The sequence below is a fragment of the Zingiber officinale genome, chromosome 4A (assembly GCF_018446385.1).
Source record: "Zingiber officinale cultivar Zhangliang chromosome 4A, Zo_v1.1, whole genome shotgun sequence".
In the NCBI taxonomy this organism is placed as follows: Eukaryota; Viridiplantae; Streptophyta; class Magnoliopsida; order Zingiberales; family Zingiberaceae; genus Zingiber; species Zingiber officinale.
In genome coordinates, this window is record NC_055992.1 from 10,994,017 (window position 1) to 11,006,463 (window position 12,447).

General features: G+C 38.2%; 1 protein-coding gene across 1 annotated transcript; it reads right to left on the reverse strand.

Annotated features, from left to right (window-relative positions):
* Positions 1-10,728: 10,728 nt before the first annotated feature.
* On the reverse strand, positions 10,729-11,907 carry LOC121972236 (aspartic proteinase nepenthesin-1-like). The gene has a single exon (XM_042523929.1). The coding sequence runs from the start codon at positions 11,905-11,907 to the stop codon at positions 10,729-10,731; it is 1,179 nt and encodes a 392-aa protein (XP_042379863.1).
* Positions 11,908-12,447: the final 540 nt, after the last annotated feature.

Sequence of the window (12,447 nt, forward strand, 5' to 3'; positions counted from 1 at the left end):
GTGCTTCTCGCGGAGAGGAGCGTCCTCGTGCCGGAATCGTCGCCGGAAGGTACTCTTAAAGCCCTAGGCTTGGTGCGCCGAGAGAGGAAGAGGACAGGGAGGTGGGCGGCGGTGAGGGTTTGAGGGAGAGGAAAAGTTACGTTCCAAAATAACTCTTCACTTATTAATTCCCTATTTATATTAAGTGGTTAATTCACCCAACTCTAATATAAATTTAATTGTCTCCCTTTCCTTTCAGCACGGCCCTGCTGGGTTCACTTGGTTACTAGAGTCATCACTAAAGCATAAGGTCTAGTAGGTCTCGGGTTCAATTCCCGCTTAGGCTATTTTACGATTATATTTATTTTTGCTACTTCTGCTACTCTAAAAATTCCATAAAAATATTCTAAAATTCCAGAAAAAATCATAGAATATTTCTAAAATAATTTTGAGAATTTTCAGGCATTACATTATTTGTATGAGTTCAGTGCAGAATCTTCACCGACCATCGGAGCTTGAAGTATTTCTTTACCCAGAAAGACTTAAACATGAGACAGCCCAGGTGGCTAGAGTTGGTTAAAGATTATGACTGTGAAATCCTCTACCACCCAGGTAAAGCTAACAAACTGGCGGATGCACTAAGCCGAAAATCCAGTGCAACCCTGATGCCCTTGTCATCATTAGCATTGCCACTGCAGAAGGAACTGCCAGACTTTGGAGTTGAAATTATTCATGGGCAACTCTCTGCATTGACCTTAGGGTCAACCCTGCTTGAGGACATACAAAGGAAGCAAAGTGAAGATCCAGATATCCAAAAGATCAAGCAAGGGATACAAAAAGGAGAAAATTCAGAGTTTTGAGTATCAGACAGTGGAATCCTCTATCAGGGGAGCCGCCTTTGTGTCCCCAACGATGAGGAATTGAGAAGGAAGATACTAGAAGAAGCTCATAGTACATCGTACTCCATGCATCCTAGTTCTACCAAGATGTATCAAGATTTGAAACAAAGATTCTGGTGGTCTGGACTCAAGAGAGATGTTGCAAAATATGTCAGTACCTGCCTGACATGCCAGAGAGTCAAAGCAGAGCACCAAAGACCAGGGGGAGTCCTACAACCCCTCCCAATACCAGAGTGGAAGTGGAAAGAAATATCCATGGACTTCATAACATGTCTTCCAAGAACCCCTAATGGGTACGATGCGATATGGGTGATAGTGGACAGGTTGACAAAGTCTGCACATTTCCTAGCCATCAAGGTGTCCCACTCTATAAAGCAGTTGGCACAGCTATATGTTAAGGAAGTGATCAGACTTCATGGAGTCCTGAAGTCTATTGTTTTTAATAGGGATGGTCGCTTCACCTCTCATTTTTTTGGAGTGTGTCCAGAATGCATTAGGCACCAAACTCAAGTTCAGCACAGCCTTCCATCCCCAAACTGATGGACAGACAAAGCGAGTAAATCAGATTTTAGAAGACATGCTCCGGGCTTGTGCATTAGATTTTAAGGGCAGTTGGTGCAAGTATCTGTACTTAGCTGAATTCGCCTATAATAATAGCTATCAGACCACTATTAAGATTGCACCGTATGAAGCGTTGTCTGGTAGGAAGTGCAGATCACCCATTTGCTGGCAAGAAGCAGGTGAAAGGAAAGAAATGGAAGTAGAGCTGGGCATTCAGACTAAGATGATAGATGAAACCACTCAGGTGATCCAAAAGATCAGATAGAGAATTGAGACTGCCAGAGTAGGCAGAAAAGTTATGCTGATGCACGTCGTAGGCCACTTGAGTTCCAAGTAGGGGATTCAGTCTTCCTCAAAGTTGCTCCTATGAAGGGAGTGATGAGATTTGGCAAAAAGGAAAAGTTAAGTCCCCGCTATGTAGGACCCTACCTGATCACAGAGAGGATTGGGAAAGTAGCTTACAAGCTGGACTTACCACAAGACATGTCAGCAATACACAATGTATTTCAAGTCTCCATGCTAAAGAAGTGCCTCCATGACCCTAGCCAAGTGATTGAGCCTCAGTCAGTACAGATCCAGGAGGATCTTAGCTATGAGAGCAGATTTACACGGATAGTGGATAGAGAAGTTAAGAGACTAAGGAACAAAGAAATACCACTAGTGAAGGTGATTTGGCAAAATCAGAAGCACGAGGAAACTACTTGGGAGCCTGAAGATAGTATGAGACAGAGATATCCAGAATTATTCTAAGTTTGAGGACGAACTTTTTATAAGGTATGAGGATTTTTAGAAATTTTTAGAGTATATTTATGCAATTTTCGGAGTTCGTTTTGTATTTTTACCAAAAGAAACAAAGTTAAGGCAAAAAGAGATTTGGCCGAGGTTCGAACCGGAGACCTCTAGCTAAGCCAAGCCTTAAGTTGTTTCGGATGACCAAGAACCCAGCAAGGTCATGCTGATTGGAGACTCTCCCGAAAATGAAGCCAAAGCTAGGGCTTCGTCTCCGGCGGCCGGCCAAGGACTAATTCCGTGAGTTCTTCACAGATTGGAGACTCTCTCGTCGAGGAGAGACGGTAGGCACGAAGAAGAGGCTGAAATTTCGAGTTCTCCGAAACCCTAGAAGTCGATCTCGGTTGTGAGTCAAGGAAATCGGTAAATGCTTCTCACCTGCAGTAGGAGTATCTCTCGAATTCTTGTTTCATTCTTTATTTTCAAAGCATGCTATAAAGTGTGCTGTTATTCTTTGAAAGTTTGCTGTCGTGAATCTCAAAAGGAAATTAAAGGAAAATTGTATGGATTAGGCATGAAATTTAGATCCTTCAGCCCTTAAAATTAGCATTTCATACTTTGATTTAGATCTTTCTGTTGTGACCTTAATGGGCATGATTGGTTCATATAGAGTTTTGCAGGTTTCGGATTTTTGCTGCTAGGCAATGAACATGAAATGCTTTAGTTTTTCTTGAGCATGTAGTTTAGTTTCATTATTACTACGATGAGCAGAAATGGTCTATACATGTAGCATCTCAGTTTTAGGTTTTTCCTTGTTAATTTGATGCACAAGAATGATGATGTGCTGCATCTCAGTTTTTGGTTTCTTCTTGCTGCAATGAATAAGATTAGTTATTGAAATGGGTATGCAGTGAATATGAACAGTTTTTTTTAAGCTTACTATTTAATTTTCAAAGCATTCTTTTATTAGAAGTATTAACAAGTAATAAGTATTTTACTTAAAGAGGCTAGTACCCGACTTCCGAGGTTGTCGTTAAACAAATCCAGGTGACCGGTTCCGAGGTCTCGATCCTGGTAAGACCAAGGTCTTCACCCTCGTAGGACTGTGATTCGCCACCCCAGTCTCTATTAGGGAGCGTGCTTTGGAACTACGCCTGGGCCCAAGAGTAAAGTTATTATTATTATTTTGAAGTATAAAAGTATAAGCTTAGAACAAGAGAAACAACTTTATATAGGTATGTAAATTCCAGCAGGTTTAGTTTATTTTGGAGCTTGTTGTGCAGTTTCGGTTTATGCTATGAAATGAATATGAGCAGTCCCTTTGGAGCTTGCTGTGCAGTCTCGGTTTGTGCCATGAAAGGGGCATGAATAGTCCCTTTGGAGCTTGCTGTGCAGTTTTGGTTTGTGTTATGCAATAGGCATGAATAGCTTTAGTTTTGGGAGTGTTCTGTTGGATTTCCGTGGCTTAATTAGACCCTTTTGTTATTAATTGTTTAACATGTTGTTAGATCCTTTTGTTACTGATTCTTTAACATGCAGTTCTAGATTTTTAGTTTAGCATGTTAGTTTCAGATTTTATAAAAGCATTTCAGATGTAGATTTGCAGTAAGCATTCAGTTTTAGTTTTGATGTATATATATATACACGTATATGCACCTTGAGTTTTGTGAGTAGACAGTGCTTACTAAGCATTCGCTTATAGTTGCATTTCCTCTTACTGCAGATAAAGGAAAAGGAAAGCTATAGTGAAGGAAGGCGACAAGGAGGTGCGGATGGATGTGTGATGTTTGGACTATGGAAGCCTTGGGACCTTGCTAAAGAATTTATTAAGATTTTGTATTTAGACTGGTTGTGAAATTTAGATGGATTAAGTCTCTCTTGCATTGTTGGAATTATTCTTTCGTGTTGCTGGTTTGTTCATGGAATGTTTTTATGTTTTTTTGAATTCTTCCATTTAAATTGCTATGCACATTAGTCCCATTAATTGAGTTGTACCACTGTCGCATGCATGTGCAGATTGATATATTTTAGTTGAGAACAAATACTTGAGTAGAATGTTGAGATGAGTTATTTATGTTTTTAGTTGCTAATAAATTTCATGTTTTCGAGTTTTCATAGAGTTCTAAGTATTACTATCTATATGTGGGCGACACTAGTTAAGTGGAGCTAATAGTTAAGTAACGTCCCACCTTCACAGACTAGTAAGAGGAGTGTGGGGTCGTTACATTTGTAAGCAACGACCTCTTGATCTTCTATCGTATTCCACTTCTTATCTCGGACGTTATGTGGGCAACGATCTACCGAGATGAGAACCACCAAGCCCTTCTTCTTCCTTCTTGCAAGTTTCGACCAAGCACCTCTCCTAGAGATGATGAGTTTCGGCCACCACCACCAAGATCCAAGGGACACCAAAAACAAAGCTTCCTTTCTTTCCTTCTTCTCAAAGCAAAATTTGTCTACCAACAAGCTCCTTGAGGGTTGATGCCGTCGGCCACCAATTGAAGAAAAAAAGGAGAGGGAGAAGATGAGAGTCGGCCACACTAAGGAAGAGAGGAGAGGAATAGAAGAGAGTTGTTGTTCCATAAAGGCACCCCCTCCCTCTTTTTAATAATCCTTGGTCTTGGCAAATAAGGAAAGTTTTAATAAAAACTTCCTTATTTTCTTTGCCATGGAAAGGAAAATTTTAATTGATTAAAACAATTTTCCTTTTCTATTAAACATGTGGTCGGCCACCACTTATCTCCAAGCAAGGAAAGTTTTAATAACACAAGATTTAAAACTCCCAAAATTGTTTCCGGAAATTTTTAAGATAAAAATTTCTCTAATAATTTTTCCCTTCATAGTTGATTATAAAAGAAAACTTTTTATAATTTAAAACCTCTCTATTAAAACATGTGGATGAATTCTAAAAAAAGAAAGTTTTGATCAAAATTAAAATCTTTCTTTTAATTCTACAAATAAGGAAATATTTTAAATCTTTTTTTTAATCTTTTGTAAAAAGCTATAAAAGGAAATATTTATAATTTTTAAAACTCTCTTTTAAATTATGAACATGGTTACAAAAAAAGAAAAGTTTTATCAAAATTAAAATCTTTCTTTTAACTACAAATAAGGAAAGATTTAAATTTTTAAACTCTCTTTTAAAATCATGCTTTCCACATAAGAAAATATTTTAAAAAATTAAATCCTTTTATTTTATATGATCGGTCACACCAAGCTTGGGCTCCAAGCTAGGGTCGGCCACAAACCTTGGCTTATCCTTTTGGTTTGGCCGGCCCAAGCTTGGGCTCCAAGCTTGCTTGGCCGGCCACCTTAGGATGGGTAAGAAAGTGGGTATGAGTGGGTATAATACTTTATAAATAAGAGGCTACGATAGGGACCGAGATGAAAAATTGGTTTTGGTCTCCCGATGAAATTAAGCTTCCCGTGTTCACCCCGAACACCCAACTTAATTTCATCAATAATAATTCATACCACTAAAGAATTATTATTGAACTACCGCATCAATCCCAAATTTCATTTTGAGCTCCTTTTTATTATGAGTGTGTTAGTCTCCCTGTGTTTAAGATATCGAATGTCCACTAATTAAATGAGTTACTGACAACTCACTTAATTAATATCTAGCTCCAAGAGTAGTACCACTCAACCTTATCGTCTTGTCGGACTAAGTCCACCTGCAGGGTTTACATGGCAATCATTATGAGCTCCTCTTGGGGACATTATCAACCTAAATTACTATGACACAGTTTCATTCTATAATCAACAACACACCATATAAATAATATAATTTCTCAACTTATCGGACTTATTGATTTATCGAGCTAAATCGCACCCTTTGATAAATCAAAGAAATAAATATTAAGTATATGTGCTTGTTATTATATCATGATTAAGAGCACACACTTCCATAATAACAAAGATCTTGTTCTTTTATTTAGTCAGTATAAAAAGAACTTACCTTAAATGGTCCAGCTCAATACACTCTAAGTGTACTAGTGTAATTTTATAGTTAAGATAAACTAATATCAAAATACACTATGATCATTCCAATGGTTTGTTCCTTTCCATCTTGGTCGTGAGCTACTATTTATAATTTATAAGGAACTGACAACATGATCTTCTGTGTGTGACGCCACACACCATGTTATCTACAATATAAATTAATTGAACTACACTTAGCATATAAATGTAGACATTTGACCAATGTGATTGTTATTTTTAGATAAATATTTATACAAAAAGTTTAGGCTTTTAGTATACACTCTAGCACTAATGCTCCTGTAGAGGCTAAAAACTGCAAATGAGGCGCTGAAACATGACCTAAGCGAGAGTGCCATAAATAAAAATCAGAAGATGAACAATTTAGATGAAAAGATGATAAATCCACACTCGAAACTATAACTTCTAGTAATTTAAGTTGATCTAAAATATAGAGTCCTCCTTGCCTATGACCTGTCCCAATTAGCCTCTAAGATTGCGGGTCCTGAACATAATAATTGGATGAAGAAAAAGAGACTAGGTATCCAGACTCACATAATTGACTAACAAAAATAAGATTTAAAGTAAGACTCGGAATATAATAAACATTAGTATGAGATAAAGAAGATGTAATAATTGAACCAACACCTACTAATGATATAGGAGTACCATCAGCAGCCACAATAGATATCGATGAACTGGGAGAAAAAGAAACAAAAGATGACAAATTGGATGACATATGATCGGAGGCTCCAGAATCCAAAATCCATAAGGATGAAGATATGCCTGAAATACCAGATGACGACAAACCTATATGAGAGGAAGCAGATTTGGCAGAGGGCTGTGAAGCAAGGAACTGTTGAAACTGCCAAACAAATATGAATCAGATTTCCATGAAGCATCTGCACAACCAGGCATGATGACAGAACATATAATTATCATAATAACCAAACTATAAGGATACACATTTATATGATTTTCAAAAATTGATATCAGGACGATCCGTGGACACACAAAGAATCTGAGACAGAAAAGGATGTCAAATGTAGAAATCAGCAACATAGGACTTCGATATTGAATCAGCAGAAAATAATGTCAGCGCCGAAATCAGCAAAAAATAATGTCAGCTCTGAAATCAGTAGGACAGGACGTCGGTGCCGAAATCGACAGACAATAACATCGGCGCCGAAATCGACACAAAATAATGTCTGCACCAAAATCGATAAGACAGGACGTCGTCGCAATCGACAGAAAATAGATGTTGGCACCGAAATCAACAGCAGCATGACAGAAAATAGATGTCAACGCAGAAATCAATAGCAGCAATAGAAGACGACAGTGGCAACAGGAAGCAATAACAGGGGGCGGTAGAAAAAATTAGGTCAAAGAAGGAAAATCGCTCTGATACCTTGGGAAAAAAATAAGAGAAGGGAAAAACTAGCCATATTATTGAATCCAAATTAATTGAGAAATAAAGAGTCCAAAGCCTTATATAGTTAATTACAAGAAAAAATCTAAACCATAAACTGAAAAGGTAAAAAACTATATCTATAGCCTAAACTGAAAAGGTAAAAAACTAAATTGTTCTCAAGGCAATAAACAAATAATTCTAATAGATTATATAATCTAACATTTTTCATGTCCTAAGAAGAGCCTACTGGTGGCTCCCCTACGGAGCATATCTAGGCTATAGGAGAAGTACATGCTAATGTACTTAGGGGCGAGCTGATGGATCAGAGATGGCGACCTGGGTCCCAACCCAAAGAAGCTGCCGGGGTCATCAATTTGGGTGTTCAAGGACTGGAAGTTGCAACCAAATACCATATTTGGATTGACAATATTTTGGTTCGTACCTATCGAGGTGAAACTAAAGGTTTCAGAGGATTAACTTCCGTCGACGTTGGAGTCGTCACTGTAGGTGGCATGGTACAAGCACATTTGATTATCATTGCAATGAGCCAGTCTAAAACTCTTTCACTCATCGGAAAAGCAAGATAACTTCTTGTAGGAGTGGGATGCATTAGGGTTGAATAGGGTGGCGGTCTTCTTGAAGCATTGGCAGGCAACGCGGTTGACCCAGGTTAGTCCGTTACCGTGTCGACGATGCCCCCACACAGATTGCAAGTTTGGCGTGCCCATCTTGAAACCCATGAAAAAGTCAGCTTTATCATAACTCAAACCGAGCTCTATGTCGATGGAGGTCTTCATGTCCATGCGTTTGTCCAAGTAGCTAGCTTGGTTGACCGAGCGAATGACGACGGCCTGTAGGCAATCGACCGGTGTCATCGACCTATTGTACAGTGGCGACTTGGGGGAGTTGCAGTGGACCAGCTAGACGTCGAAGACAGTGTCCTGTGGGACAAGGGCAAGCACGAAGGAGATCAGTAGGAGGAGGCAAAGGTACTAATGATCGCCATTGAAATAATATTAATGAACATATATACATTTTCAACTAATATGATTGATTGAATAAAATTTGGATGGAAGTGAGATTCACAATCGCATAACTTGAAAATTCTAAGAGGAATTGGAAATTAACGGGAGCTAGGAATTGTTATAGATTGGAGAGCACTAACACGGTAATATATTTGCTAAATAATAGCAAGCATGCAATAAACAGGTAGATAAAATAGTAAGATTCAGAAATTGTTATCTTCGGGTTGAAGCGTCGGCGTGCCTACTGTCTTTAGAGAATTTATTGCCGCCCACGGTGCAGAAGCTCTCCGGCAAAATTCTCCCAAAATCCGACAACCACTCGCGTCGTCCGTAGGTGCACTCCAAAACGAACGTCGCACTCGGACTCAACCTTAAATCGTGGAACCAAGCCTTAGGACAGCGTACGCACACAGAGAGGGAAGAAGGAGAAGAGCAGACTATTCGAGAGCTGTCGAACGAGGAACAGAGGTGCAACATTTATTCACTTCGAAGCAGTAGGCATTGCTTCGCCAGCGAACAAAAGCATCGGTTCCCTCACATGCAGGATACTGCTTCTCCAGCGAACCAAAGCGTTGGTTCCCTCACACGCTGGACAGAACCAAACCATGCGTCGAGTAGCTTCCTCACGCGCGCGGGACAGAACTAAACCAAACCAAAGACTGGCAAAAACAAACCAGGTCGTCTGCAAGCGTGAGGCCCATGAGCTGGGGATTTTATCAACTAAAAACAAGAAAAATACTTTAAATTGAATTAAAAAAGAAAACACAAAACTCAACAGGAATCTCATCAATTCGATTAATGCTCCAAATCAAGTTTGAAATGGAAAAAATATCTTTAATTGCTTATTATATAATTAATTAATTCCAAAAGGAACTAGGTGTAATTGATTATTATATAATTAATTGATTCCAAAAGGAACTAGGTGTAAGTTTTCTTACACTCTTCGACTAATTGATATATATTTGGAAGGAACTTTGCTCTCCTTCAAAGTTTAGTTAAATTGTTTTAATTGCATTTGATGCATTTAGAATCCGTGGAGCGTGTCTCCAAGTTTTTTTCTTACTGTCGATACTGGAGTTTCCTCGTATAATGTGGATCAGCGTGATACTTATAGGATATCTACCAACCAACCTCCATTGTCAAATGTTGCTCCTATATAGATCAATATGTATGAACAGTGGCAGGACCGAATTCAATAAATAAAAAATTTAATACAACACAAAATAAAATTAGTCTGTGCTCAAATCAACCAGGTCTTGGTCTGCCTCAGGACATCGGCGTCGTTTGAACGTGAGCAGCAGTCGACACCAAGTTAACCGCGCGACAAAACGACGCTGCGAACGCGGGGTTGCGAGGATAGAGACGCGGAGGGGATAAAAGAGAAACTTGTGTTTAGTAATTTAATCTTAAGTTAATTGAATAAATTAATTTTCATTTTAAATAGGATAGAAACTCATATTTATCCCAATGAAATATTTAATAATTCATATAAAATCTAGAAAAAATTTAGAAATTTCTTTTAATTTATATAAATCTAATTTCTTCTAAATTATCCCTTATATTATATTATTTTTATTAAATAATTTTATTACCTCAAAAGTTTTAATAAATATATATATATATATATATATATATATATATATATATATATATATATATATATATATATATATATATATATATATATATATATATATATATATATATATATATATATATATATACTAGGAACGTCGAGATAGGAAGGAGTCTTATAGTGGACTGAGGTTTCATTCAATCTCTCTATAATTTCTATGCATTAACATCTTATATACGAGAACACTATCAACAATTGAAATAAAAGCACACAAACTATTTTTCACTCTATCTAACTCTCAATATTTGAATATGAAACTTGAATATAAAATTTCAAACACCTCCCAGTATTTAAAAATAGCATGTAAAGTTATTTTGTATTATTTAAAAGATAGATAGAAAGAAAATTATATTTAATAAAGGCTACTCCTAATTAATTAAATTATCTAATTAAATAATTGAAAAATACAAAGTAAATGCACATTTCCTTTTATTGAAATTCCTTTATTTATTACCATAAATATAAATTTGAATGCCCAACTTAGCACTTAATATACATAATACATACTTATTAGGGATTGTATAACTCGGTGCACTTTTTCTCTATAATGGTCAATTCCATGTTATCTAGATCATGTCCAATCAAAAGATCTTCCTGCATAGTATTCCCAATGATCTGCATACCAGTCGTTCCTAGTATCACCATGCATTTCACATCAGCACTATACCACCTAAACAAGTTATAAGGGCTCACCTTGAAGTTTCCCAATGTCCCATCAAATGAGAACAACACCCGCGGCAGCTCCTCCTCTTGCTCTGTCGAGGACACATTGAAGCACAACTTGTAATCGCCCGTCTTCACAATTGGCAAGCTAACGTAATCCGTCAATTTCCTAACTAATTGGTTCAAGACTTGAGTGTCCAGAAAGGTCATGACAGTGCCGGAGTCAAAGATGATGTTGCCGGCCGCCAACTTGGACCTAGTAAGCAAGATGTTGAACACACCTGGGATCGAGATGGTGCGAAGTTGCACGGCGTAGAAGCCATCTTGCGTCAAGAGTGGCGTGACCGTCGTCTTTCCGGTGATCGTCTGTTTGCCACGTCCCAAGAAGAGCCTGCTGTTGGCTCCGCTATGGAGCATGTCCAGGCAATAGGAGAAGTACTTGCTAAGGTACTTGGGGGCGAGTTGTTGGATCAGAGACGGCGACCTGGGGCCCAACCCAATGAAGCTGCCAGGGTCGTCAATTTGGGTGTTCAAGGACCGAAAGTTGCAACCGAATACTATATTTGGAATGATGATATTTTGGTTTGTACCTATTGAGTTGAAATTGAAGGTTTCCAAGGATAAAATTCCATCGATATTGGAGCCGTCGCCGTAGGCGGCACGGTACTGGCATAATCGATTAAAATTGCAATGACCCAGACTAAAACTCTTGCACTCATCGGATAAGTAAGATAACTTCTTGTAGGAGAGGGATGCATTAGGATTGAATAGGGTGGTGGTCTTCTTCTTGAAGCATTTGCAGCCAACTCTGTTGACCCAGGTTAGTCCGCTACCAGTGTCGATGATGCCCAACATAGATTGCGTGTTTGGCGTGCCTATCTTGAAACCCATGAAGTATTCCGCGTCATCATTACTCAAGCCGAGCTCTATGTTGATGGAGGTCTTCATGTCGATGCGCTTGTCCAAGTAACTAGCTCGGTTGATCAATCGGACGACGGCGGCCTGTAGGCGATCGAAGGGTGTCATCGTGCTATTGTCCAGTGGTCACTTGGGAGAGTCACGGTGGAACAACTCGACGTCGAAGACAGTGTCCTGCGTGACAAGGGCTAGCGCGATGGAGATCAGTAGGAGGAGGCAAAAGAAGGTACTAATGACGGCCATTGAAATAATATTAATGGAGATATATATAGACATTTTCAACTGGTCTGTGAATTTATAGAGAGATTCAACGGCAGAATAAAAAAGTTTAATTAATGGGAATTAATGATAAGATTGATTGAATAAAATTTGGAAGGAAGTGAGATTCGGAATCGCATTTAACTTGAAAAGTCGGAGAGGAATTGGAAATTAATGGGAGCTATGAATCTCATCAATTTGATTAATGGTCCAAATCAAGTTTGAAGTGGAAAAAATATCATTAATTGCTTATTATATAATTAATTAATTCCAAAAGGAACTAGTTGTAAGTTTTCTTACACTCCTTCGACTAATTGATATATATATTTTGAAGGAACTTTGATCCGCTTCCAAGTTTAGTTAAATTATTCTAATTGTATTTGATGCATT

Excerpts from the sequence above, each read along its gene's own strand:
- LOC121972236 (XM_042523929.1), bottom strand. The coding sequence starts at position 11,907 with ATGACACCCTTCGATCGCCTACAGGCCGCCGTCGTCCGATTGATCAAC.